This window comes from Siniperca chuatsi, linkage group LG24 (genome assembly GCF_020085105.1).
Source record: "Siniperca chuatsi isolate FFG_IHB_CAS linkage group LG24, ASM2008510v1, whole genome shotgun sequence".
Taxonomy (NCBI): domain Eukaryota; kingdom Metazoa; phylum Chordata; class Actinopteri; order Centrarchiformes; family Sinipercidae; genus Siniperca; species Siniperca chuatsi.
This window is the reverse complement of record NC_058065.1, coordinates 7,340,593-7,368,517: the sequence shown is the minus strand read 5'-3', so window position 1 is coordinate 7,368,517 and position 27,925 is coordinate 7,340,593. Positions and strand designations below refer to the sequence as shown.

The following is a 27,925-nucleotide window of genomic DNA, read 5'->3' as shown; positions in this document are numbered from 1 at the left end:
ATTTAACAGTTGAGCCTGAACGTTGCACCGGCCTGAGGAAGTGGGCAGCGACGCGCATGCGCAGTCGTAGTGTTTGCATTCCTCCTCCCTTCTCTGAGACTGACAGCCCGTTAGCTGCTTCTGCTCACCGGCAATGATACAGCAAACACGGACAAGATAAGACACACAGAGATGGACTTAGCGAGCACTTTTTACCACTACAAAGACGGATATTATTTAGACACCTTTGTCTGTTGACGATAGACGGAGGTTATTCTTTTCCAGGCTCATTTTTGTTTCTGGAAAAAGGAGACTCGACGTCCGGGAGAGGAATGGATGCGACGACTGATTTCCTGCGACATACACCGGCCAGTTAAGAAGCTTCCACATTCACTTTGAAGACCACCTGAGTGCACCTTAACTATTCGTGGCTAGACTTGTTTCTACGTGCGTAATTGTGACACGTATATCCGCAAAATACTCGCAATTAGTAAAAATGTACACCAAGTTCTAGAAAAGCGTGGCTAATCGCTACAGGCGACCCAACACAGCTTTAAGCTAACCAACGGCTAGCTGAATTTTGCATTCTTTGTTTATTTTATTTGCTTCATTGAATACAGCGTTTTTATCTTTCTGAAGTTGGATTAATACTTGTGTTAAGAAGAGGGACACCGCTTATAAACTAGCGTTTCAGTGTAACTACAGCCCGGAACGTTGAACTTGATTTTTAAAGGACATAAATCATCTGACTTATCACTTATGGCTCGTTAGTATCGCGGTACTGCAGCTGACCCAGCTAACGTTAACTAGCATCTGTGTTAGCTAATAGGTAGCGCCGTCAGCCACTTCTTGGCCTTTAGTAACTCCTTGACGGTAAAGATGCACCACCAGGACTTTTCTGGAGACCCACCTGGGAGCAGGAAAACTGCTTACCACTACAGGAGGGGCAGCAGCGGTGCGTCTGCCTCGTCCGCAGCCGGTGGCAGTGGAGTCAACACGGTTGACGACAATCCAACCCAGCCTGGATCTTCTTCTCCCGGACTCCACCACCAGCCCCAGTCCCAAGTGGCTGGCGCTCAGGTGAAGAAGAAGAGTGGCTTCCAGATAACAAGTGTCACCTCAGCTCAGATCAGCGTGAGCGGCAACAACAGTTTAGCAGATGACACTGAGAGCTATGATGATATGGACGAGTCACACACAGAAGACCTCTCCTCCTCTGATATGCTGGATGTTTCTGTGTCCAGGGCCACGGATACAGGTGTGCCAGAGAGAAGCTCTTCTGATGAGACACTGAACAGTCTCCATGGGGTTGACACACCTGGACTTGTGTCACCCAACGAGCCTCTTCACCCTCATTCCATCCCTCAGGGGTCTCAGCAGCACACCTCTATGGTAAATGGGACCATGCATCATCATTATTATCCTCAGCAACACAGCCAGTCCCACCATCATCACTCTGATAGCTTGGGAGGAGTTGAACCCTCATTGCCAGCTCCCTTGGCTAGTTCCAGCCCAGCTATGGGTTCCAAAGCCGGGCCTAGCCAGTCCCAGGGACCACTGATGTTGGATAACACTAAACCTGCTGGTGGGACAACCCAACCATTAGCCCCTATTGTTGGTGGGACTGCCACTGATCCACTACTACAAGGCAGTGTGAACATTTCTAATGTGTCTGCTGTCAATTCTGCTGTGGTTCCACCTTCTGGGCCTGCAGGTTTTGACAACACTAGTGTGAGTGGGCAAATAGCTTCTGTTGGAGGAGGACCAGGCTTGCCTGCTGCTGCCCCCAACACTCAAACCCAGCACACCCAAACTCAAACAGCTACTGGCTCTCGTTTTAGGGTGGTCAAATTAGACACTAACTCAGAGCCCTTCCGCAAAGGAAGATGGACGTGTACAGAGTATTATGAAAAGGAGATTCCTCATCCAACTACAGCTGAGGCACCCAAAGGTGCAGAGGTGGCTGCAGAGACTGAGGCAGGGATTAGTCAGGGCATACCAGCTGTACATCCTCCTCACACGCTGCAGCCCTATCAGCCGCCGAACCAGGACTTCACTAGTCCACCAACCATGCAGAGCCCACCACAGGGACTGGCCCAAACCACTCCTCAGACCTATGTTTCACCCCAGGAGGTTGTTGGTGGGGCTCACATGCAGAACCCAGTGGCTCCTCTCACTATCTCTACAGCAACACCACAGGCCGGTGTAAGTCAGCCTCCTCCTGTAATACCCCAGCAGTTGCCCTATGCTGTGGATCCCCATCAGGCTCAACCCCAGGGAGGTTACCCTGCACCTCAGCTCCATGCAGGGGTCATGGCCCCGGGAAGTGTCCGTCAACCAGACTTTATCCAGCCCACTGCTCCCTTCCAGACCCAGGTCCAGCCTCCGCTGCCACATGTCACAACAGGAATCTCCATAACACCAGTTCCAGGTGTCACAGCACAGCAACCAGTCAGCATTACTCAGCAGCTGCCCCATCAAGGTCAAGTAGCCCCACCTGCCCAGGACACTTTTGCAGGACAGCCTCAGACCCTCCCAGTGCAACCTCACTCACAGCCACAAGTCCAGCCCCCGTCCACTGCCACAGTCCCAGTTGCACACACCCACGGGACACCCTACATGCCCCTGACTGCTGTCCTCCAACCCCTCCTCACCCCGGGTGCAACCTTCACCCAGGTCCCTGGAGGAGGGAGCTCCATAAAAACCTCCCAGCTGGAAGACGCCCAGAAGCTTCTGCTGCAGCATCAAGGCCTGCTGGGTCTGCCCAGGCTGGGGGCGGCAACAGGTGGAGTGGGGGCTGCGGAGGCCAGCGGTGCTGCTGGAACACTGGCCCACATGGGGATGTCAGCTGAGGCCAGCGCCTTCATGGCCGCCGCTGCTGCAGGCCTCAGGACTCAGCATGCTGAAGGAGAGGATGACAGGTGAGGATGGACGGCCTGTGCTGCCAAAGCTGTTTATTCTAATGTAAACTCTGTTTTTCAGATGAAGGTTTTTAAGTAAATGAAAAGTGGAAGTTATTATTCTTGGTACATTGTAGTTCAGGCTACAGCACAGTTAATTACTTTTCATTGTAACATTTCATCAGGAATACTTTCTTTTGCAGTACTAATGAAACAAATGTTGATTTAAAGGCAAAAAGTGCAGTGAAATATCACATAATTGAAACAACATCATTTTCACCATCGTAACTGTATCTCTGCTTTTAACAGCATCCTGCAACTGTTTTTCTGTCTGGTTTTTCTGTAACTGGAGCAGAAGATTAATTCAGGTCTAAGAAGTCTAATGTCACATTCACTTGTTCCCCTGTCCCCTGAGGTCACTCTGTCAGCCTTCAGAAGGCAGTGGGTGAAAAACAGCTCACTGGACATTGCTATTGTAAAAATATCAGTGGCTGGAATAGAAGCAGTGGAGCTGCTGAGTCACTGAGGGAGCTGGTGACTCAGCAGATGCTCTGCCCTGGTTGACCCCCTACCATCACACATCCCCCCTCGGATAGCTCAGGACTCTTTGTGTCAATAAGGCTACATTTTCCCTGCTTTACTGCCTCACACTATGTTTCCTTTCTTGTTCAGTATTTGCGTCTCGCTTTCCCCCATCTCCCCTTAGGTTTTGTCTTTTATTAGACACTGGATCTGTTGATTTGTACCACCCAGAGGGAACTGTGCAATGGTTTATTTACGTGTACAATTACTCAATCCTGTGTTCCTGTGGAGTTTTTTTTTTGTTTTTGTTTTTGCTCCTCAAAAGTGGTTATTGCAGCTGCAGGTAATTTCTAAAAACGCAAGGTTGGTCTAAATTGAGTCAATGCCCTGGAAAAAAACGGCCGTGCCCCATTTGAAGATGCCGTGTAAGTGTTAGTCCTTCAGAGTCTGTGCTGTAGAGACTGTAGAGGACCTGATCAGGAGTTGTGTTGTATAAATCTGATGAACTCTTGCACTGTTGTGGCAGCAGTCTAATGTTACCACTGTACTGTCCTGTGTTCTGGTTTAGCAGGAGATTCATGTTGTGAGTACAACAATAATGCCTGCAGGGAATTTAGGGAGTTTGACTGAGTTCTGTCAGCCTCACCCAGGAATCCATAACTGAATCAGTTATTATATTATTGTTATTATTATTATCATATTCTTGAATATTGTGTCTTTTATTTAGCTGTTGGCAACAAACGCAAACTGTCTAAAAAGTTTTCGCCCCAGTGATGTACAAATACATGCTTCTGAGTAGTTCCATGATTAAAACAACAGTTGCTGAGCAATTCAATTATCAGCACAGCAGGTCATTGGTGAGCTGAAGCTAGCTGTTTATGTATTTTCAGCTGTTCAGATTGTGCCTGAACTCGAGGAACGGAGAGACGGAGGGTGCTGTAACTGATGGTTGACGTAATCCTAGTCATATTCGGCTGCAGACAGAGCAGGACTGTATTCTGTGTGGAGGCTTTTGTCAGCAATTCACGGCACCCCATCATGACTGTATGTGTGTGTTTTGCATGGTCTCTGCGTGCTTTCTCTAAATATGTTTCCGTCTATCCATACCCATTTTCTTGTCATGAATCAGCCACTGTCCTGCAGTCAGTCTGTGTGTGTGTGTGTGTGTGTCTGCTTTGTTTATAGTCATGGTCTGCTCTGTCTCTCTTTTACTGTCTCTGCTTTCTTTCTGTCTCCTATTCTCTGTTTATCTCCCCTAGTCACCCTCTCTTTCTTTCCTTCCTTTTGCAGTCCTCGGTGCATCATCTCAGCTCTAAACTGTTATCCTCTAACCTGTTCCTTCAGACACTAGTCTATTCTTTTCTTTCCACTCTTAAAAGATACCTCTCCTTTTGCTGCATGCATGCAGTGTTTACTCCCAGCTAATAGTATCCGGTTCTGTATCCATGTTTTACCCCTAACCATCAGGCATTTACACCTGTATTTACTAATGAGTGAGCAAGGTGACATCTTCAAGTTGTTTGTTTTGTCTGACCAACAGTCCAAAACACAAAGATATTCAGTTTACAATAATATAAAACAGAGAAAAGGAGCAAAATCTGAGACATTGGAGAAACTGACACCAGAGAATTTGTGATTTTCTGCTTAAAAAATGACTTGATGATTAATGATTAATCAGTTATCAAAATAGTTGCTGATTCATTTTCTGGTGATTGATTAATAGACTTATTGTTGCAGCTCTGACTTGGGTTGAGCCTAAACTCTGAAAACAGTGACTGGGCTCAAAATGTTACAATATTTTTTTCATTCCATAAGTTACTTGAACAAGTTGTACATAGAGCACAAATCAGCTGTAGAGTCCAGTTTGGCTCTTTAAAAGCCTTACGCTGCAGTTGTCATGACTGTCTGTTTGCATGACTGCTGTCATATGGTAAAACATGAATGTCAGGGTGTGTCTGTGGTTTGCAGGATTCTGCTCGTTTCTATTCACCTGCTTGCTGTCTATTTGTATATCTGTCAGCGAGGTTGATGTCAGTGAGAGTGCTGTAAGGACAGTGATATTAATCAGGCCTTTCATCGGGTCCTCATGCCACCCCCGGGTGCAATTTCAGCCTGCAGGTCGGTGCCGGTATAATTTGACTTTCGGATAGCTGCCAGCATTGCTTCACAGTAGAAGGAAAACACACACACACACACACACACTTCCAGTATACTAGACATCTGTCGTCTGTGTCTTTCCACCACCAACAACTTGCAGAAAAATATGACTTTTCATACAGGTTGCAGAGAATGAATATAGCATTGCTTACCACTGTTTGTACCCTTACAAACAGCAGCACACTGTATAAAATAGTCCACTTTAAACAGATTTATATTAGCTGTAGAGCTGCCACACCAAAAAGTGTGACTCTGCAAGTTGTTTTGATGCAGAAATAGAGTGTAATAATATCACAAAGCAACACGGGTGAGACTGCACAGCCTATGTGAGCACAGTCAGTGTCTTTTTCTGCCAGTACAGCATGCTTTGGGGAATGAGCGTAAACCAAAATTATGCCTTATGAATACTTAATGTGTGCATGAGTGTATTGAACACTCTGGTTCAAGGCATCATTTTGGAATAATTTACCATGCCATAATCATTTTCAACTCTTCAGTCAATGTATTTTACCACAAGAATCTAAAAACATTTCCTTTGCCCAGCTGTTGAGTGTGTAAATACATGTGAATCGTGTGCTCCTATGTTGAAAAACATAATCAGAGGTAATATGCATTTCACAGCCAACTAAATGTCAAAGATATATTAAGTGTCATAGTACAGTTTAGTGCGTTTTATAGGGCAATTTATCTGTATGACCTCATCCTTTGGAGCCTTAAAGTTAGAGGTGCAATCGTTGGTGATTATTTGCCCATAAAACTTGTAGTTTTGTATTAGCAGCCTTCTTTTAATACATTTTATTTGAAGGGTTTTTTTCAGTATTTTACTACTATTTTAATGAAGTAAACGCATTCAGCAGCAGTTGAGGTAAACGCAGTTTAAACATAACCGAGCAGTCACGAGTTTACAGCCTAAAAACAAGTGATAATCATCAATCAGTCAAGACTGCCTCTGTAACAGTCAACAGTTGTGCCAACTGTAGATGTAAGAGCCTCCTTTTGTCGTGCCTGGCAAAGCACATAGGTTGGTTATTAAAAGAGCTGTGTTCTAATAGAGGCTGACTATATTGATGAGCTGTGTAATTTTCTGGGGGTGCAGGCTTATTTTCTGATTGTGAGCTGATTCAAAACTGTACTTCCAATACTTGGATGAAGCTCTTCTGTTTTTAAAAGCTTTAACAATCATGTTATGACTTCCCAGCAACAGTATCTATCATCAGTAGATGATCAGTCACAAATAAGAGCATCAACAACATTTCAGTTTGGTTTCTGAGTTGACCTGCATTTCTTGGCACTTCGAATTACATTTTTTTCTTCTTTCTGTATACTGGCTTCCTCTTTCTCCATAAGCCATTAAGTTCACTTATCAGGGGTCATTAAAAGATTAGGCTCCTTTAAACCCTTTCGGACTATGTGTTTGATGTCTGTGAGTGACTAGAAGCTGTCCTGTTTTTATGAGGTGCTTCAGTCTCTGTTGAGCTTTCATATGTTTTAGTGATGATAAGCTGCCTGTCAGGCTCTGCTGCTATACTGGCTTTGACTCATGATTTATGTTTATATAGACGCGCCTGTTTTTGATTGGCTCGCCATCCAAAACTGAGCTTTTACAAGGTAGAGGGAGTCCCCGATGGCTAAAGCCAAATATGGACAAATTCTTGGAGCTACTGTCAAAAATAGAGTTGATGTTAGGATGCATGATTTCAAGAAGATACTAGCTTCTTTAAGCGCCAGAGTCTGAGGATCCCCAGGGTTTCCAGGAGAAGCTCCAGAAGATCCCTAAAAACAATTTAACTTAGCGTTAGTTTTAAATGTTTCTACTATAGAGTTAGAATAGTGCGTTGAGTTACATTTACAAGCCTAAGAAGTGAGTTATACCTTTATAACAAACATATTTCTGAACCATTCCTCTTGTGAACACACCCCAAGATAAGAATAGTTAGGTGTACCACTGCATTGTTTATACATGCTTAAATGACTAACAAAGATAACAAAGACGAGAATAAACTAAGACACATGAGTCTAAAGTGTAAAACTTAATCCTCAACCAACCGACTATATTGCATTTTCGCCTGGAAGAAACTAAATACGTACAGAATTTAATTTATTTCTTTACATGAGATTTAAAAGTTTATTTAAATTAAAGAATCAAACTATTAAGACTTAGTAATTAAGGTATGTTCAATAATAATGAAGTCTTTCAAATATCCTATTTTAAATGTCTGCATTTTCTACAATATCAGGTCTTAAAAGTAACTTCACAATATGACATTATGTCGTCTTTCATAATTAACAATTTTTTGTCAATTTCTTCAGTAGCAGATTTGATACCTGGAAGGTACCTACCTGTACAAAGCACATATTTTCCCCCAAAGAAAATTCTTTCAATAATGTTAACCTCTTAAACTGTGTTGTACCCACTTCTGCTTCAGTCTTCAGTCTGTTTTGACCACCCAAACGTACAAAACTTTATTTAAAATGGAGATCCCACTGGGGAATGGGAATAAAATTTATTTAAAATAAATTAAGAGGAAATCGAAGAGGAAAACCAGGACTTTAAGGAGTTAAACATGTGGAGTTGAATGTATGGAAAAATATATGTATATGTATGCCCACAAGTTTGCCCCTCTCAACAAATTATGTTTGCAGCCTCCCATTAAATAAATACAATTGCCCCTATTCATGCCACTGATATCTGAAACCTTGCAGCGTGATTTGTCCTAAAATTAGTCTTAAATTTTCCATTATTTTGTTTTAAATATTTAAACTCTGTAAACTCTGTATATACCAGCTTAAAGACTTCACTGTGAACTATCTTAGGAAAGAAACAAGAAATAATTAAGTACGTCATGCGTGCCTTATATGATAGTTTAGTGTCAAGGTTTTGCCTGCCTGTGCACACCATTTGCAGTTGCAATCTTTGATTTGGAAACAGGCTTAAGCACATACAGTAGATTTCTGTTTTATTGCGTTGTTTTATTCCTGTTCGGTGGATTGGAAGTCAGACAGCAGCTATGTGAAACAGTTTAGTCGTGCTTCTAATTTCTTGGGAGGCATCTCCTAGATGTCAAGAACATTAAATCACATGCAAAGGTAGTTACGTCATTTGTCTGTTAAAGAGATGTGACATCAAATCATTGCTTCAGCAGAGACAGTACCTGTTTTGTCATTCTTCTCTCTCACATTATTGTACTGCTGTTACCCCACAAGGTGGCAGTCTCGGTTCATAAATCCTCCCAGCCTCGTCAGCAGTTGTTTATATAACCTTATCCTGCTTTGAGAATCACTGACCTAAAATGTGCCTTCCAGCTAAGTGGAAATGTCCTTCCTGCACGCAATGTATGAATCACAAACAAATTAGTGGTTTTAGCTCTTCTTTCTGTAAAAACACTGTGACCCTTGTGCTTACTGTCAGAAATGGGTGTGTGATTTGTAATAAGTGTGGTTTCTAGCTGCAGAAGGCCCCAGCGGTACAGTTATTGATATAATATATCCTTTGGCAGGGTTTGTAACACAGTAGGTGTGCTTATTTTTAGGGATGGACTGATTCACTCTTCCCATGGACATGTTTATATCAGCCTTTCTCAATGACTGATAAATGAGTCAGACTATTAGGCAAAATGTTTATTCTGGAGGCCCTTTTATTTATCCTCTTGCAAAAGATTTTGTATAAAGTTTAACTTTCATCAGAAGTCAGTAGGTTAAATAATTTCTCGGCAATCGTGACATTGATTTATCAGAGCATGTGGTGTTTTTGTTTATTTACACAAGGGAGTTTATCTGTGTCTCATTTTGAAGACAAAGTGCACAGCCATTATGTGAATACATTTGATCTATGGCTCCCATTATATTGCAATCAGCTTGTACTTATGAGGTTTATTGGTTTTATACCAAATCACATTTATAAGGTTACTTCTAAAAACTCATCATTGTAGAGCAAACAGCCCATCATCAAGAAATTTAGTAACCAATCATTTAAGAAATTCTTTCTAGCAAAATTCTTTCTAGCAAAAATGCCAAACGTTCCCTTGTTCCAGTACTCAATTGTAAGGATTTGCTGCTTTTCTTTGCTGCTCTATTTGAAAATGTCATCTTGGACTTCAGGAAATTGTTTTTAGTAATTTCAGACATTTTGTAGAACAGATGATTAATCTATTAATTGAGAAAATCATCAGTCTTTGTTTTGCGTGTTAGTGGTCTGACTTGATTATTTATTAATGCATCACATATGCATATTTTTGTTCAGACACCGTAATGGGTTATGTTTAGGGGTTATGTCCTAGTTGAGATAACACTGGAAGGGCAATGTTTTCGGGCTCATGATGTCATTTCTGAAAGTGCATGTGAAGATCTTCATGCAGCCAGATCAGAACATCGCCCGGCTCTGACAGGTTCAGTTTTAGGCTGCAAGGGTGGGGGGTTTTGGGGGGGTGCAGAGCCAAGTAGACGGGTGTCACGTTTGCTCACCTTGTGCCTTCATGCAGAGCTGCAGATTCTTGAAGAATGTCACAGGCCAGAAAGGATGTAATGTGTGTCCATGCATGTCTGTCAGCTTTTCTCAGCAGGAGCGTGTTTATGGTTTCACCCGTCAGGATGGTATGTACTGTACATGTGTGTGAAATGGTAGGTTTACATGGGAGATGTTTTTAATGGTGTAGAACTGCGTTTTCCCTTCAGGCTTTTACACTGAGGGGAAAAACATGAGCAAAGAGGAGGAGCGGTAACATTTCTGGTTTTAACTGGTTGTGCCACGATAACTGTTCTGACACCTGTACTGTTATTTTCCTGTCATTTCCAGGAAAAGCCAGTACACTTGCACGTAACAGGAGAGAAATGTGACATTTCAGATCCTATAATTGAACCTTGGGTCCCAAAACAGCTAAAAGTTTCCAGCTGAGCTTACTGCAAGATGAGAATAAACTCATGGAAGAGCAACTGTAACCTACTACTGAATGAATTAAAGTTATTCTCACTTCATATGATCAACATATAGTGCTTGTGTAGGAAGCAGAAAAACACTCCCTGATTCCACTGCCACTTCAAATTTCCTAATAACACAGTTTATTTTTGCCAGCACCATTTGTGCATTTAAAATACAGACATTGTAGCGAATTGTTCTTTATGATACTGAAATTTCTGCTTTTTAAATGTTTACTATGAACGAAATGACGTGAGAGACCGGAATACTTTGTTTTCATCAAGCCATTTTCTTGTTTAAGTTAACTAATGTCTGTGGGGTTTTTGTCTTTAAATAAACATACGTTGAACCCTACTGCTGTAGTTTGAAACGGGTGAAAGCTGGTGGTAACAATAATTTCGATTTTAAGTGGAAAAAATCAAAATAGACTTGGAAGTATCTGGTGGAGCATGTTGTCTCCAGATGTGTATCACGCTTGGGCCTGGTAGACTAGATGGAAATTAGTGTAATGTGATGTTTTGTTGAATGTCTTTTTGTGTCTGTTTTTGTGTCTTGCTCAAGGACACTTCAGCAGTTAGATGCTTGTTGAACCTGGGAAAAAAAATTCATAATCATAATTGTACACCAGCTGTTTAAAATATTTATTTTATCCCTCATAGAAGGCCTCTCCTTTCCAGTTTCTTTCGTCTGTTTTTGGATAACTTTTGAGGGAAAATTTCAAACTCACCCACAGTAACATGACCACTTCACTACCTGTCGATGAAAAGTCAGTGACACTTCCTGGTAAAGAGCAGTCTTCATGGTAAAGAGAAATAATGATAATTCTGTGTAAAGCCAGTTTTTGTGTCAGAGCCTCAACCCTTCCTACACATTCACATCACCGCATGAAGCCTGCACACTGCAGAGAGCCTCGAGCAAAGTTTCTCCACCGCTGCTGAGAAGATCCTCACTATTAATGCACTGACAGTGAGCGGGTCCATGTGACCGAGCGTTTAACACAACTTCCTGTGATGTTTTAATGTCAGTGTGTCGTAAGGTTGTGTGATATTTGATCGTATAATGTTTATTTTAACACATGGATTAGAGAGAGTACAGGGCTGTTGAATCACAATTTTGTGTGTGAAATTTGTCACATAGAGCCAGAAATTGTTTGCGTGCGCATTCAAAGCTTTTACAACTACGAATATACGTATGAAAAGCCATTTTTCAGTTTGTGGGGTATATAGACAGAAACTGAAGCAGGAGGGGATGAGATATCTGTATTGATTTTGAATGTGTGAGGGTGCTGAATACCTCATGCATCAGAAGTGCAAGGCATGTCTGCAGTGTCACTGAACCAGTATGGATGTTGGAGCTCAGTCTCCTTCCTTCCCTGTCTCTCTGTCTCTTTCGTGGCCCATATGGCACAGAGGCTGGTTATGTAAGGCTTTGCGTGCATGGCAGAGACCAATTTACTTATGCTCCAACGAGCTGCTGCCCTGAAACTCTGTGATGCCATGAGAGCTGTTTGAGTTTTGGGGCGTTCCTGCTCTTTGTTTTGTTTGTTTTTGGGCAAAGATATAGGCAGATTGCCAGCAAGTAGGTTGTTTTTGATTGCTACCTTGATTGCCGGTCCAAATTTGATCGACATTTTCTTTTTCTTTTCAACAAATCTTGTTCATAAATTCTTTCCTTTCTTGTCCTTTTTTTCCTTCTAAATTTGAACGATAAAATCTGTTTGTTTGTGTGCAGCGGGCTTGATCTTGCTGTCGGCCTTGGTTCTCCTCCGTGTAAATGCATGTGCTCAAAGCCTCCGAAACCGGATTCTGCCAGTTTGCAAACATAGCCTCACACACACACACACACTGGCTGATACAAGAACACACAAACGTGGATGCACGGACCCGCACAGACACACACATAAGTTCATGTCTCCCAACTGCTTCAGGACAAGTGATGCGGAAGAAGGCGGGCGAATCAGAGAGCAGCATGCAAACTGATGAAAAACAAGGGATGAAAGGAGAGAGATGGAAACAAATTTGAGGAGGGGTGTAAAAAGTGAACCCAATATTAGTACAGTTGTGTTGTGGTTTTTGTGGAGATTTTATGTTGTACTGTCGTGTTCCCATTCACTTCCCCTAATTGCTCTGTGATGTGCTTTGTTATCAAACCCTTGCATATATTTTCATGTAACTTACAGTTGGCAAAGCCAGATTCGGATCCTTTTCAGGACCACACACTGCAGCCTGAGTGATGGCTCCCCAATTGAGCTTTCACTCAAACCGCACAATAAAGTGAGGCGGAAGCGTTACTTACACTCAGCTGGATGCTTTTGTGAGAGAGAACGTGGATAAAAGGAGACCTGTGGTAAAAGGGGAGATTCCTTCTAGTGTATGTACAGCAAATACACCAGAAGGCATTTAGGTGGCTGTTAGCACTATTGATTTTACATTTTTCTGAAACATCTAGCCGCTGGAGCTTAAAGATATCTTCTCCTCTGCTTGTTGTGACATGCCTCTTTCTTTTACTCTCACCTCTTCTTGATGTTTGTATTGTGTGGATTTAAAAAAATGTTTCTATATTATAGATATAGTCTTATACACTCGTCAGAATTTACATGCAAGCCCCCTCAGTTTAGCTGCCCCAGATTTTTTTGTTATTGTTTTTAATGGGTCCTATCTCAAAGATAAAAAAAAATATAGCCTGAGGTTTTACTGTTCAGTAATATACAGAAAAGTACAAACAATACAGAATTTAGCATTTCTTCAACCTTCTTCTCAAGCTAAGAGCCTAAAGCTACCAGGATCTGGATTGAAAGATAAGTGTCACTTTTCAAAAATATAGTTCGCTCCTTGTTTTGCAATGAAACTTTATATTTTTAACTATGTGGGCAATGCAAGCACCAGCTGTTCTTTTTATTCCTCCACATCAGCTGCTGCCACACCGCCCTTTATGTAAGCTTCACAGGGTGTGGTGAAGATGTACACCACCACCCTTTTCTTTTCTATTCAGGTCTGCTCAAAATCTTCCCTGTTTTTAAGAAGGTGGAGGGTGAAGTCATTGGAATAAATAAAGTTGATATGGTTGTGGTTGTCTGGAGTAGAAAGCATTTTGTGATGGGTGAAGATGCTGTCCATGTGGACCGGTGTGTTGTTAAAGGCTCAAGGGAGAGTTAAAATGAGCTCTGCCTGTTAATTGTTTTATCCACAGTTTGGCAAGGTCAGTAGCTCATTACCTAACAAATAAAGTCTAATAGCTTGGTAGAACATCAACACGGTAGCCTGGCCAATAAGGAAGCTTTTAATTTGGCATTAAAGTGACTTTATCTTGAGGTCTCTTATAGCATATTTGTTGTTTCTAAGTCTCCTAAGTGTAGTATGAATATAGGCTTCATTAAGCTTTAACATAGTGGTTAGGTAATATATGGGTCAGCCCTTTGCATGTGCCACATACACACGCTTTGGATGGACGTGGGTAAATAATGAATGAAAGCATCCCATCTGTGATGTCATGACGTCATGGTCTCTCACCATTGGCCGAGCTGAGTCTGTTGCGCCATCAGCGATTGGCTGAGAGTAAACTGTCTCCACATCCGTCAACTAGTTTTGAGCCTTTTGTTTCAAGTGGACATGCGCACACTGACCCCAAACCTGCAAGTACACAATGTACAGATATACAGCATATGTTGAGTTTTGTTTTCAAATGACAAATAAACTTAAGGAAAAATAATTACCACTAATCAATAATGGCACTTTTGAATAGGTAGTAGGTACCGCAAGTCACAAGTGGACAAAATAACATTTTTAGAGACATTACTTTTTATCTCCCACTCCTTCTAACTTCTCCGCTCTCAATGCTCTTGTTTCTGGCCCTCGACTGTTTCTTGGATTAGCGACACATACAGCGAAGGGAGGAAAAGATAATGTGACCTTCACTAATGAGGTTAATAATTTCTCTGCGTGCATTGAGCTGAATCCCACCAGCAAACTCACTCTGCACGCCCCTCGGCGCCATTTTGGGGTACCCACAACTGCACGCTATGTTTGACCAGGGTTGCCTCCTCCCTTTGTTCTCTACAGTTTTTTGTTTTTTTTTACTGCTGGGATACAGTGTTGATGCTTTGAGTTTTTTGTGCTCTGCATCAGCTGTTTGCCTCATCTACCATCTAGCTAGCCTTCTTGTTTTGATCGTCTTTGTTCAGACTGTAATGTGAACTGTGTGCTTGTCTGCGTGGGAGCCTTTTATTGCTAGCAAGGAGTTACACGTGAGCCATGCTCCAGTGGAGACCCATACTGCGAGAGTGTGTATGTCCAGTGTGCATCCACTGATGAGGAGTGACAAGATGGCTAAAGGCATGCCTGGTACAATATACACATTCTGCTTAAGATAACTTAACTTAAGGAGGGGCAGAGTCTTAGCAGTGTGAGAAAATGTGAGGGATGCAGGAGGTGGATGTTTATTATATTCAGGGATTTTAAGGGCAAATGCACCCACTCTATACTATAAACTGATACAAGGAGGTTTAGAGTAGGGTACCACTCCTGTGTCCATCACCATCACAAGAGAGGATGTTGCAGGAAACAAACAAAAAAGACATGAAGGAGCGAGCGGTTGCAGACCGAAGGTAGTGGCTTGTAGGCGGCCGTGAGCGTGCTAATGGGGTGTGTGGTCAAAAGTAGCTCATCCTATTGGACGGATCACCCTAATCTCTGCTGACAGTTTATATAACAACAGAAGGGGAGGTGACATGACTCCTTATACAGTGACATCACAACCCACCCTCCTATCTCCCCTCACCATGCGCCCAATCGTCTGAGAGTCTATATGTGATTCAGGCTTAGTAAGGGGGCAATCAAGAGGACTTAACACACCAACGCGCCCTTCCGTTGTACGCACACACACTCCCGTCCTACACTGCTCCAACCTGGTCTCCATTGTTGGTCAGACTCCCCTATGTGAAGCTCCCACAGCTGAAGGGAGCAGGGGGTCGGGGCCAAAAGGCGCTAGGACGTAGGAGGTGCGGTGGTTGTGGTGGTTGTTTTGGGGTGTTTTTGGTGTGGCGGGTGTGGGGGGGGAGGCCCTCTGCTTGGCCTGAGAGCATCAATGAGAGAGAAGGGGCTGGCCGGGGCAGGAGGAGCGCAGGGCAGAGACGCCATGGCTCTAAAGCTGCTCTTCTGGGAGCTGGAGAAGCATCTGAAGAGGTAACAATGGCTGTAGTGTTGTCATGTTGTTAGGGGGTCCACGGTGGCGTAGCGGGGTCAGGTCCACTGCAGCCAGGGGGATTAAAAGAGGGCGGCCGCAAAGGGGCTTTGTTTTGATATATCTGTCTGATTGTTGTGGTGGTGGTGGCAGCGTTCAGTTGCTTGAATGTTGTCTGTCCATTGTTGAAGGCAAACAATACAAGTAGTGCCTGCAAATATCAAAGCATTTATCCAGGAAACTTAACACCTGCAATTTTCAAATCTAACTTATCATCAAGGCACATCACCTCAGCATGTTCAAACTCCTGCTCCGCCGCCTTAAATGTGTCTGAGGACACAATGTTCTTGCTTATGTACATGCATGTTGTTGCGCTTGACTGTGTGAGTATGAATGCATGGTTGGCTCATGTTCATTCACTGTAACGTGGTCCTGGCCAGATCCAGACCAAGAGTAGTCATTTTATCTTGCCTGCTTTCAGTTTAATTTTGCCCTCCAATCTCAACTGCCAGAGATAAGCATCATGTTCCAGTTCCTCAATTGATCCAGTCAGCCCATATTTGCTTCGCTTTGCTCAGTTATCAGGCCACTAATAGACTTCAGTCTCCCAAATAAACCAATATGTAAACAGCCTCTCCAACATGAAATCTACAACCTACAAAAACACATTTTTTCCTACAGTTGACAAACTGTACTTTTGCTTTGCACCCAACACCCAATTCGTACCCTTCTCTAGAGTGTTTAATATTTGTCAACAACATTTTCTTTTTGCATATACATATGTGAAAAGGGTCTCTACAAGAGTGCATACATGTGACGCTGCTGCTTTGTAAGAAAGAAAAGGAGAAGTCACTACAAACATTTTCCAGTTCTCTAAAATGACTCAATCTTGTCAAAGTTCCCTTGTCCGCAGTGTTAATTTTGGCAGCTATTTAGTCTTAGTATATATATATGAAAATTCTTCTTAGTTTTAGTCACATTTGAGTCATTTTTATCCTTCATAGTTTTAGTCGCCAAAAAGCCATTACATTTTAGTCAACTTTTAGCCAAAATATTTTCTCCTTAAACTAAACAAATTCCTTACCATTAAAATCACACTAGTGCTGAAACAATTAGTCCATTAATATGCCTACCTGGCCTTAGAGCTAAGAAATCATACACAAATATCTTCCAAATAAATTAAGGACAAGTAAGCGAAAATGGATCGAGCATAATTACAAGTTGCTTGTCCAAATAAATAAACTCGCAGGCTGTAAACGTTACAGCAGCAACACGTGATGCGCATGGAGACACACTGGGTATCAGGACTGAAAAACACGGTTGTTCCCCATATGTTTCACTCAAACGATAGGACAATATATTATAAAGAATTTCGCCTTTGCAACCAAAAGGTTAACTTAAGTTAATTGCCAAGCCCTGTATGTTTCACTCACAAGCTTTGAAGCTAGCAAACTGACGTTAGCACTCTGTCTCCCGTTACTACAGTGCATTGTGTTTTCCTTTCTGCCAAATTATAAATAAAGTGTGTCCATAGATCTATTCTTTTATTCCGATGTTGTCATTAACTCGCTGTCTGTTTGGGACAGTGTCTGCACACGTCAATCAATGACAGGGATGCACTGTTTATATTTTGACAGACAGACAGAAATCATGCATTATTTGAATGTCCGATAGCCCGCCACTAACATTTTAGTCCCGCCTCGTCAACGAAAACTAAACATACATTTCGTCGTAGTTTTTATTATCAAAGACCTATTTTTAGCTCGTCAACATCTCGTCTTAGTCATGGAAAAAAGGTCGTTGACGAACATTTTTCGTCATACTTTTTGTTATCGAAATTAACACTGCTTGACCGTATCGCCAAAGTTAATAACGGAGCTGGGAGAAGTAAAATACAAAGATATGAGCAGGTTGAGGATGTTGTCTTCTCCTCAGACAGGTTTCTGATCTCCAAACTCCCATGTTGACACACAGCCCACTTACTGAACTAGGTACCAGACAGATATAACACAGCTAAGGTGCTTAAAGCAGGACAGGCGTCTGAAAGGAGCTCCTGACGTGCAGTCAAAGATCTTCCACTGTTGCTTAAAGCTTTACACAATTGTTGAAGGTCTTACATGTGTCGCCTTGTCCGGTCAAAGTCAATGAAAGGTGTGAACGAGCAGCAGTTAGAGGTCAGTTAGCTCATACTGATTACATTAAAATCTGTCTGCGTGGTCAGGAGTATGAAAAGAAAACCACACCCTGACTGTAGGCGATAGTTTTAGTTTCACTCTTTTTATCTTGACCACAGTTGTTTACACTAAATGCACTTCCTTTTCTTTGTGTGCTGTTCATCTAAACTGTTTGTTTCCATGGCGACGACATAAAGGAAATGACCTTCACACCATCAAATCACACTAGTGTACCTTAACTGATAAGCAATTTAAGTTAAATATTGATCAGCTGCTTGAGTAATTTACACCTCATGAGTAAATTAAAATGAAAATTTGCCTTTGTGTAGTTTAAGTGTCCTTGATAGGGGTTTCTGTTGCATGTGCTTCATTAATCTATAATATAACAGGTGATATGACAACTCAAAGGTACCACAATTCTTTAAATTAGGGCTGCAGCTAACTATTATTTTTTATTATCGATTAATCTGCCGTTTGAGATGCTGGAACCAATGAATTTTTGCTTTAAAAAATGACTTCATTTTCTATAAATCGACTAATCGATTAACTGACTGTTTGTTTCAGCTCTACTTGTATATATTTACACTTTTTGGACTTTTTTTTTGATCGATTGTGTTCCTTCTAGTGCTGAAAAGATTAGACGATTAATGAATTAGTTGACGGAAAATCAGTCGTCAAGTTTTGATAATCAATTAATTATTTCAGTAATTAAACATTCTCTGGTTCCAGCTTCTCAATTGTGAGGTTTTGTTGTTGTTTTATCATTGTAAACTGGTTTAGACTGTTGGTCAGATAAAACAAGACATTTGTGATGAGCATTTTTAACTACTGTCGGACATTTTATTGACTAAGCGCTTAATCGTAAAAATAACATTAATTAATAAGGAAAATAATCATTAGTTGACGCACGTGTTCCCTCTTCTCACTTTTGTTGTTTTCCAACATCCCGTTACATATTTAATTAACACCATACTACTGTAACAAACGTACAAATGTAATGTACTTGTTTCAAGCTAAATTTGTTGTTTGCTTATGATACTGAAATTTTAACCTGGGTTGTCTATGGAAAATGACACAATTAGAGCATATAATGTTGCTCCAACTTTTCTCTGAGGATGTATGGATAGAAATGTCAGAAAACTTGGGACACTTCCCAAATAATTTCAGATAGAGCCCACCCACAGAGGGGTGGTCCTGTTTTACTGTAAAGCACAATGTGTTTCCATTTCAGTCAGTCAAACTGATATAAAGAGGACAAAGGAGCTTAGCTTCCACTGTGACCCTTTTCTTCTATTCACAACACTCCCTGACTCAGACTTTGTGTAAATGTCTATTTACTACAAGTGACAGCTGGACAGTGCTAAGCCAGCTGTGCTGCAGGGGTCAGCTTGTGGGCAATTGATTGTTTACTCAAATTACATTTTAATACACGAGTTATAACCAATAGGTGGAGACATTGATTCACATAACAGCAACCAAAGTTTCCCCATCACCTGCAGTCCACATTTGAGCATGCACCCCGACAAGACAGCACATTAAATCGCATTTTGAAACCAGATAAGACCAAACAGGCAGTTAAAAGCAAAATGTTCGCTGTTAAATTGCTGTCTTGCCTGTCGTTTCAAAGTCGAAGCAGTCCCCTCTATTATTTCGTGGTGTGTAATGCGGGGTTTTATGGAGGACGGAGCAGGTACAGAGATGTTGCATAATTTATTACTTTGAGCGACCTCTCTTCCTATCCGGGACGCCGCAGCGCCATTCTCGCATTCATTATGCTAATGAGCGCACCTCTCCGCCAATCACGCGGCTGCTGGCGCTGTTTTTCCTGCATGCATTAATCCAGAGAGGGAGCCGCGGTTTGCGGAGCTGCAGCCCGCCGCTTCAGTCTTTGTGCTCTGTTCCGGCTGCGAGCTGTGCGGTCGCCTGGAGAGCAGACCAGACGTCCTGCCCTCAATAATGCGCTATTTTTCTACTTTTATACCGCTGGATTTCCAGTTTGTACAGCCGAAGAGTCGCCTTTGGGGTTTTTAATGGACGGGATAGTATGAATTCCCAATGTTATACAGTTGCGATGGATCTTGGCGTTTGTCAACTGAGGAATTTCTCGATATCGTTTCTGTCCTCTGTGCTCGGGAAGGAGAGTGCATCAGTCAGGGTTGACAATAGGTAATGTCAGTATGCTTTCTGCGGCGGTTATTAGCGATGTGCGGTGGATTAAAATGAGGCAACATGCCCCAAATGTTGGCTCATTGATTCTCCGCCATCAAAGTCAAAGCCTGCTATCTCGACCTCCATTTGCTTTGTTGCAGACACTCGTTATTGTGAATTCTAGCTTGTTTTTTGTTCCTTATGACAGCTAATACCTCAGGCTTTGTTTTCTTTATTTTTGATTTGGCGGCATTAAACCGCAAATGCCTTTTTTATTTTTTAAAACACCCTTAATGCAGACACATTTTTACCAAATACTCCCCTGCAATATTCAGCTAATGCTTTTATCATCAACCAACAAATCCATATTTTTCTTTCTGTCTTTCAGCTCTTCCGGTGCAAGTGTGGTGGCCATTGACAACAAGATTGAACAAGCAATGGTAAGCGTCTGTTTTAATCATGTAATATGCAGTCAAGTGTTTGTAAATAGGCCCGTCTCATGCTTTACATGTATGTGCTGCCTCCAGTGTTATGTAACCAAAGCACCGAGGTGGACTCCTGCAGCTGTATCGGCTTTTATTTTGTCATGTTTTAATTCCCTGTGAAATTATATTTGCAAGATAGTGCTGTGTTTTTTATGAGAAGGGAATCTCAGGTTAATGAGAGTAGACACAGAGCTGCATTTGAGCAATGAATGAAAAGCATGATGGCGCTTTTCTGTATTCTAGACGTGAGTTTTATTACAAATTAAGATGCACATGCGTAGTGAGACATAGTTTTCCGTGTAAATGCACCTGCTGGTGTTTGAATTAGAGGAAAGAGGAGTTTCCTGCTCTGTCACGATTTGGACAGTTGACCTCCGGCTGGTTGGCAACTTGATGTGGGCCAGGCTAAGGTTCACACGCTATCCCCTCCCTCCCTCGCGCTCTCTTTCTCATGCATATACATAGTCCCCCCCACCCTCCCCGTCCGCGTCCATGTCCCCGTCCAGTGTTGCTAGGCAAGCAGCAGCCTCCCCACGGCTCGGTATAAATAACTCGGTCGGTTATTGGCTCCTCCCACCCCGGTGCAGGAACATTTTGTTCCCTAGCTGCGTACCGGTGCAGGGAGGAGGAGGAGGGGCGGGTCCACAGAGGAGGGGATGCTCAGATTATTAAAGCAAATCCCCCTTCAGCAGGCTGGCACAGCACACTGCTCACGCATCATCATGGGAATGCACTATAAAGCTGTTTCTCTGGAGTATTTTATAAAATCCACCTTTTTCTGAGGAACTCGTGTTGTGTATGCATTCCTTGATTCCCTCCTGTCATTCACTGTGACAGCGGGCATATGCTGTGCAAGACTGTGAAGTGATTTAAGATGCAAAATCAGCCTTTACACACTGCTGTGTCACACTGTTTCCCCCCTGACAGCATGATTTTGAATCGATGTGTCTGAGTCTGTTAACTCTGCTTTAAGAGTAGAATGGATGAGCCAAAATACGTTTTGTACAAATAGACAGGTCAAGAAGTACATGTGAATCAAAAAAGATGGAGTGTGTGATTAGGACTGGGATTCTTTTTATTATCAATTTAATCTGGTGATTATTTCTCTATTAATTGCCACTCATCTTGTCTACAAAGTGTCACAAAAATTGTGAAAATGCCCATTACAATTCCTCAAAGACTAAAGTGACATTTTCACATCGTGGTCTGACCAATAGTCCAAAACCCGGTGATTTAAAACACAGAAAATCGGCAAATCTTCACATTTGAGAAACTGGAACCGCAGAATGTTGAAAAATGATTATCAAAATAGTTGCCATTAATTTTTTGTTGACATGTTGGTCGATTAATTGACTAATGTAGCTCTTGTTGCAACTATTTCCCTAATCGTTTTTTCTGGTGATTAATTTCTTGATTAATGGATAAGAATTTGATTCAAAATGTCAAAATAATAAACTCCTCAGAGCCCAAGGTCACATTGTGTTGTCTGACCAACAGTCCAAACCCCCCCAAATATTCAGTTTACAATGATATAAATGAGAGAAAAGCAGTAAATGTTCACATTTGAGAAGCTGGAACCAGCAAACAATAATGTGTAATAAGGAGTCTGGTTCATGGTGTGAAACAGAAATATGGTTTGATCAAGATGTCTGCCTCACAGGGGAAACATGGAAGAAGGAATCTGATTAATTCCATACCTAACCATGTCTCGCTCTTTTTCTCCTTTCCGTCACTCCCTCCCTCCCTCCCTCCCCAGGACCTGGTGAAGAGTCACCTGATGTACGCCGTGCGCGAGGAGGTGGAGGTGTTAAAGGAGCAGATCAAAGAGCTGATTGAGCGCAACACTCAGCTGGAGCAGGAGAACAACCTGCTCAAGACCCTGGCCAGCCCCGAGCAGATGGCTCAGTTCCAGGCGCAGGTCCAGACCGGCAGCTCCCCGACCGGCACAGGCCAGGCTCCGGTCCCGGTCCCGGCCGGAACCACACAAGCCCTCCCCTCCACACAGAGCTCCAGCACCTCTGCGTAACACAGGAGCTGCACACTGGAGACCCCCCTGACGATGAGAGATGGGGGGGATAGAAGGAAGAAGAAGAGGAGGAGGAAGAAGGAGTCTTGCCATACTGTGAACTGACTCTATGCCACCGACTGTCTCGAGGAGCGCACACTTCTACTTAACCGGAGGACGAAAAACAACTTTCTTTTGTTGCACATTTAATTTAACTGAAAGACTTTTGAGTTGCACCGGTGTGTGTGTGTGTGTGTGTGTGTGTGTCCGCTTTTATTACCTGCTTCAGACAATCGTCGTTGTGGTTGTCATCGTCGTCATGGTGATTATAAGGGGGGAGGACAGGGCTGACGGGAACTGACAGTCGACCCTTACAGCTGCCTCCGCCATTGTTCGGGGCCACTTTGGAGAGAGGAGCTAACGTAGGCCTCGGCCAATCAGGAGAGCGCGCTCTTGTCGGTGCCGTCGAACCCCTCGCAGTGTGACCTGTGGAAAGTGTGCCATCGTTTTCCCCACCTCAACCCAGGACTGTCCATCTGCACACGCTTTACATTTTTTACTCCGCATCATCTTGTTTTATTTCAGTTTTATTTAGTGCTGCGGTCCGTGCACTTTTTTTCAGACGATATTGACAATGGACGAACTGTAAAGATTCGTACGACCCATCTGGAATGGGAGTCAAATAGTCCAGCTTACTTTTATCTCCCTCACCGCATCTGAAGACGACGACAGTCTTGATATATTCTGGGTTGAGGAGGGGTTGTTATAAAGAATTATGAAATATGTCTCAGCTGCACCTCATTGTTCACTTTGAGAACTTTGTGTTCTTTTCGAGGTTCACATCGCCGTCCCCACCCTGAACACACTCGCCCCCCATCTTGGATGGAGCAGTAAACATTTATGCAGGGAATCTTTTTTTTTTTTTTTTTTTTTTTTCTCGGGAGGGCTTGGAAAGGTTTAGGATTTGTTTTTGTCTGTTCTGCTCTTGTTGATGTAATTAATGTCCTAGTGATCTGTAAAAATAATTAACGGAGAGGCAAAGAAGTAGGACATGACTGTTTCTAGGTAGTGAACTTTGTACAGATTAAACATTTCCAATTAACTCTGCCAAGTGCCTGGTTTCTAACCATAGATACATATATAAAAGCTTTTTTAAGTTGTTTTATTCAATATGTGTGTATATATACATATATATATATCTATGGTTTTGCCAGGTTTTGATCTACCTGTGATGTCAATACTCAGGGTGGGAACAGAAGAGGATTATTTACCTCGACACTAAGATGCTGTCTCTCCTGCAGTGACACACGGCTCCGTACTGTATGTGAACTCTGCTCTGCCGTCGCTTAACTCACTCGCTCAAATTATCTGGACTGTTTGGGGACGTGCGTAGTTGTTTTTTTAATGAATGGCGATGGTGTTTTTTTTTTTTTTTTTTTTCCTTTGTCTTTATTCTTTTAGTCTTTTTTGTACAGCCAAGTGTTTGAGTTGCTCATAGTGCAACTGGAGCGCTGAACACAATAATGAGACACTTGGCAAAAACAAAAAAAAGTGCCGAGCACAAGTTTGTCGATGTTTTGTGCATGTTCTTCAGCCCATCACAAATGTGACGTTTCAATTGCACTAGACAGTTGCACCTCAAATAAAATTGAAAACAAAAAAGCTAAAACTGGACTGTTCGGTTTTCTTTTGATGTCGAGGTTTGGGGGTTTTACATCTTTAATTAATTTGATCTAGACAGGTTTCCTAAAAGATAACGGGTGCATTCTTAAGAACTATGTAGGTTGAAGTTGAATTTCAGTCATAAATATACCATAAATGTATGCCCTTTCTCCCTCTAGAAACCCTAAAACTCTGGATTCAAGTCATTAAATCAATGCAAAAATGTAGTTTAACAACAAGTAAACCAACCAACTCCACAATGTAAACATAAATATAGCTGGTTTTCTCTCCACTCCACATATTCTAGCTAATAAATAACCTTTGCTTCCTCCCTCAGTCGTCCCAGTTAAAAGCATGAATAGCTGCTTCCTCACTAGACCTCATTACAAATGCGCAGAGTGGACCGCCATGTAAATATTTATGTGTGTGTGATCCTCTCATTGGTTATACACAACCAAGCCCCCCTGAAGCCATCCTCTGGTTGCTCCGCCCACCTCCCTCACGTGGAACTGCAGAGGGAGCACGCATAAATATAGGGCAACGCCATGTGAGAGCGATTGTAGGAGCTGAAAACGGTGTTTGACGTAGATATATGTGCATTCAATGTCTTAAAACGCTTTGTGTTTTGTATTACAGATGGAGGTTCTCATTAAAAGAAAAAGAAAATCCCTATTCTATTCCTATGAGGATGATAATATTCCACTCAAAACCAGAGATTAATTCCTACACACATACATGTTATAATATTACAGACACACTTATACCAACTTATACAACTTTCAAGGAGGGTAGACTAAATATAGAATAAAAGTCAATAAAAGTCAAATTTTCAACCAGCAAACCAACAAAAACTGAACATCATAACCTTCATTTTCCACTTAACATGTAATGATGTATTCATACAGTGGGAGGCAGGAATAAGATTTAGTGTGATTTCTCTGTAATTTAATTTTGGCACATGTAGGAATGTTTATGTAAACACATTTTTAAGTTTTTAGAGAAAAGGAAATCCTATATTCTAAATTACATTTTTATCTACTGAGCTCAAAGGATGCTATCTCTAGGACTGTATTTACCAAATATTTCAAATCTGGAGCTTTAGCTATTTCCAGTGCCTAAAAATACTGTTTTAACGACTTTTAATCTACTCATGATTATCTTTCTAAGTACAGATAGCAGTGTAATGATTTACCCTACAGTCATTTTGACTCTGAGCAAAGATTCAACAATTCAAACTATTGTGATTCAAACTTGTAAAAGCTCTGCAAATCTACAATGTAAAATGAACCAACAGATTCCGTCAGCAAAAATGAAGCACATGCTATTTTACACAAAGAAAGTAGTAGACTTTTATCGTCAAGGCCAAACTTTAACCTCAAGGTAGAGCAGCTCAGCGTCTGGGATATTTTTAGCAGCTTTTTCCAGGCAACACTTTTCCTCCTGTTTGGCTACAGATAAGGAGCTCGGTTTCAGGAATTCAGGAAGTCAAAACTAGCTCTTTTTAAGTGTTTCCTAGTTTCCTGTTGTTTACACCCCTAGTATAAAAAATGTAATCTGAGAAGGATAACAAGCTTCAGTTTGGGGCATCCTGGCACAAAATCTAATAAATTGTGCTCTTTGATCTAATGTATATATATTTAGAAGTCCTCAACCTGCCCCACCTCCAGTCAGTCTGATCCCAGACCCTGACCTCGGAGTGTCTGGCTGGCTCGGTGGATCAGACGCGGTGTGGAGACGGAGCTCCTGCTCTTGTATCCAGATGGCACTTTCGCAAATCCTGTTTCATTGACAAAAGGTGTTTTCTTCAAGCACGCCGCCGCGGGAACAGGATGTACTCTGAGGCGGATTAACCTCGTCTATTTGTGCCGCTGCTGATGTTTGGAGGCACAAATACAGAGGGCAGTTATTTACATCATGTGCTGTGATCCATCAATAAAGTCTTTGGGCCTGGTGGGATACTTCAATGTACCTGCACATACTGTGTCCAACCAGCAAATACTTTATTATAGTAAACAGCCTTTTTTTTCATGAATTTGCTGTTTTATCTAACAGTTATGTTTCTTTAGTTATACATTTCTGGCCTACTGTTTCCAGACATACAAAGACCATTCTGCCCCAAAATCGACCCCAAAAAAATCCTCTTTACACCCCTTTAACTGGACCTCCCTCTGTGCTGTTGATGTATTTCTTATTGCTGAGAAAGCAGGTGGCCTGCTGGTTAAACCCTCAGTGTCCAGACTGTCAGGGACATGACCCCCCTCCCCACAAGACGCTACGTGGGGATTAGCCTGTCCAGTGTCGGGCATCAGAAATACACTTCATGTTTGTAGACACACAATAAGAAAACCTGAAATCCCAATTTTGTTGATTCCCAAGTTTTGAAATGGTAGCCGTCATAAGAGCTGGTTAAAAATTAATTTTGCTTTTACTTTCTGGTGTGAAAGCTTAGGAAACATGGAGCAGTATTTGCTGAAGCAAGAAATGCACACTTTCTGTCCAAATATCACTTGATTACGTACCTTATTGTACGTTTCGTTAGCCTGATAATCCGCCTGAACTGCCATTTTGCTTCACTTTATTCATTCAGCCTCACATTGTGTTCATGTCTTTCATGTCTTTCTTGTTGGATGGGGGGATTATTTAGTTTTGTCCTCATCAATCAGTAGCAAGTAACATATCTGTCCCGTTGTTTTCAGGTGTACAGTAGCTGTTGCTAGGAGCACAATGAAATATGCTGTTGAAGGTTCACTAAATCAGCTTGCAAAAGCTTGTATAGCTACATTCCATGCTTGATGCCATTTTTCTGTTGCTATTTTTCATGAATATAGCTAGCTGGCTATGCAGGAATATGATGTCCCCATTCTTCATCGAGCCAACCGAGCTTTGATTGGTCAGTTGTTTCTCTGACCGTGGGAAACATCCGTCAACACCACAACTATGTGATGAGTCATCGTTCTGTTTTCATAGCCTACCTTTCTTTGACCTCATGTTTTCCACTGATGAAGGAAAAGTGGTTAGAAACGTGGAAAAAAGATTATTACTCTCGCAAATATGCACTTCATTTCTAGTTTTTTGAGGCCAAAATGAGATGAGATTGTGATAGATTACAGTAAAAAGTCTCTCAAAACCAAAGCTATACATGAGGTTGTGCTGTGTATGATCCCGTCTTCCCTTTTAACTGGGCCAGGGATTGTGGGATCAGACATGGAGACAGTGTTTTGTCTAAATTCCACTCTGACATAGTTTTATCGAGAGAACCCTTTGATACCGCACACACACGCATTTGATCAATCGATTCTATGGTATGTCTGAGTCATCCACACAAATAGTCCGCCTGCGTGTGTACACACACACACACACTAGCACACGTGCACTCAATCAGTGCTAACTTAAAACTCAAGTCAGCTGCAGACAAAATACAGACGAAGGGTGAGTCATTTGACGGACCATGTGAAGCCAATATGAGAAACCCTCAAAACGTGTACGTGGACACATGTAATTGGATGAAGAGGCTATACAGTATATAGGTCATGTATGAGCTCCTTCACCTGCAACAGAGTTGATGTCTTGAAGAATAAGTATAAAAAAACAAAGTCAAGCCCTTTGCTGAAAATGCAGCTTACTTTGTCGCTGCATTGCATTCTGGTCTATTGAGACTGCTGTTGGTGTAGAGATTGTTGTGTCTTCCTCTGGTATCTCCTCATCTTCCCTTTTCGGGCTGTGGATTTCCTCCTGTCATCCCGTCTATTATTGAACATTGGTGCAAAAAATATTGAGTCTAGAAAGAGATCACAAACTACAAT

General features: G+C 42.0%; 2 protein-coding genes across 5 annotated transcripts in view; one reads left to right on the top strand and one right to left on the bottom strand.

Annotated features, from left to right (window-relative positions):
- The first annotated feature begins 59 nt into the window (after positions 1-59).
- On the top strand, positions 60-24,129 carry zgc:65895 (uncharacterized protein LOC393546 homolog). Of its 3 annotated transcripts, none has more exons than XM_044187152.1 (3): positions 60-2,900; positions 20,359-20,410; positions 22,212-24,129. In XM_044187152.1, exons 1-3 carry the CDS (start codon positions 859-861, stop codon positions 22,479-22,481), a joined length of 2,364 nt encoding a protein of 787 aa, XP_044043087.1. In that variant the 5' UTR covers positions 60-858; the 3' UTR covers positions 22,482-24,129. The 3 variants fall into 3 exon arrangements, with proteins under 3 accessions (XP_044043087.1, XP_044043088.1, XP_044043089.1); XM_044187153.1 differs by lacking the exon at positions 60-2,900 and adding an exon at positions 15,510-15,650; XM_044187154.1 differs by lacking the exon at positions 60-2,900 and adding an exon at positions 19,656-19,988.
- The window catches only part of LOC122871783 (coiled-coil domain-containing protein 122-like), a 40,272-nt gene continuing 22,322 nt past the window's right edge, over positions 9,976-27,925 (bottom strand). The window contains exon 7 of one of the 2 annotated variants that reach the window (XM_044187159.1): positions 9,976-14,099. In XM_044187159.1, coding sequence (XP_044043094.1) covers positions 14,049-14,099 — 51 coding nt within the window. In that variant the 3' untranslated portion in view covers positions 9,976-14,048. Of the gene's footprint in view, positions 14,100-23,932; positions 27,867-27,925 lie in introns of those variants that run through there. The other variant, XM_044187162.1, reaches the window with a different exon arrangement.

Coding starts and splice junctions, on each gene's coding strand:
- zgc:65895 (XM_044187152.1), top strand. CDS start 859: ATGCACCACCAGGACTTTTCTGGAGACCCACCTGGGAGCAGGAAAACT. Junction 2,901..20,358: donor GCTGAAGGAGAGGATGACAG/GTGAGGATGGAC, acceptor TCTGTCTTTCAG/CTCTTCCGGTGCAAGTGTGG. Junction 20,411..22,211: donor ACAAGATTGAACAAGCAATG/GTAAGCGTCTGT, acceptor CTCCCTCCCCAG/GACCTGGTGAAGAGTCACCT.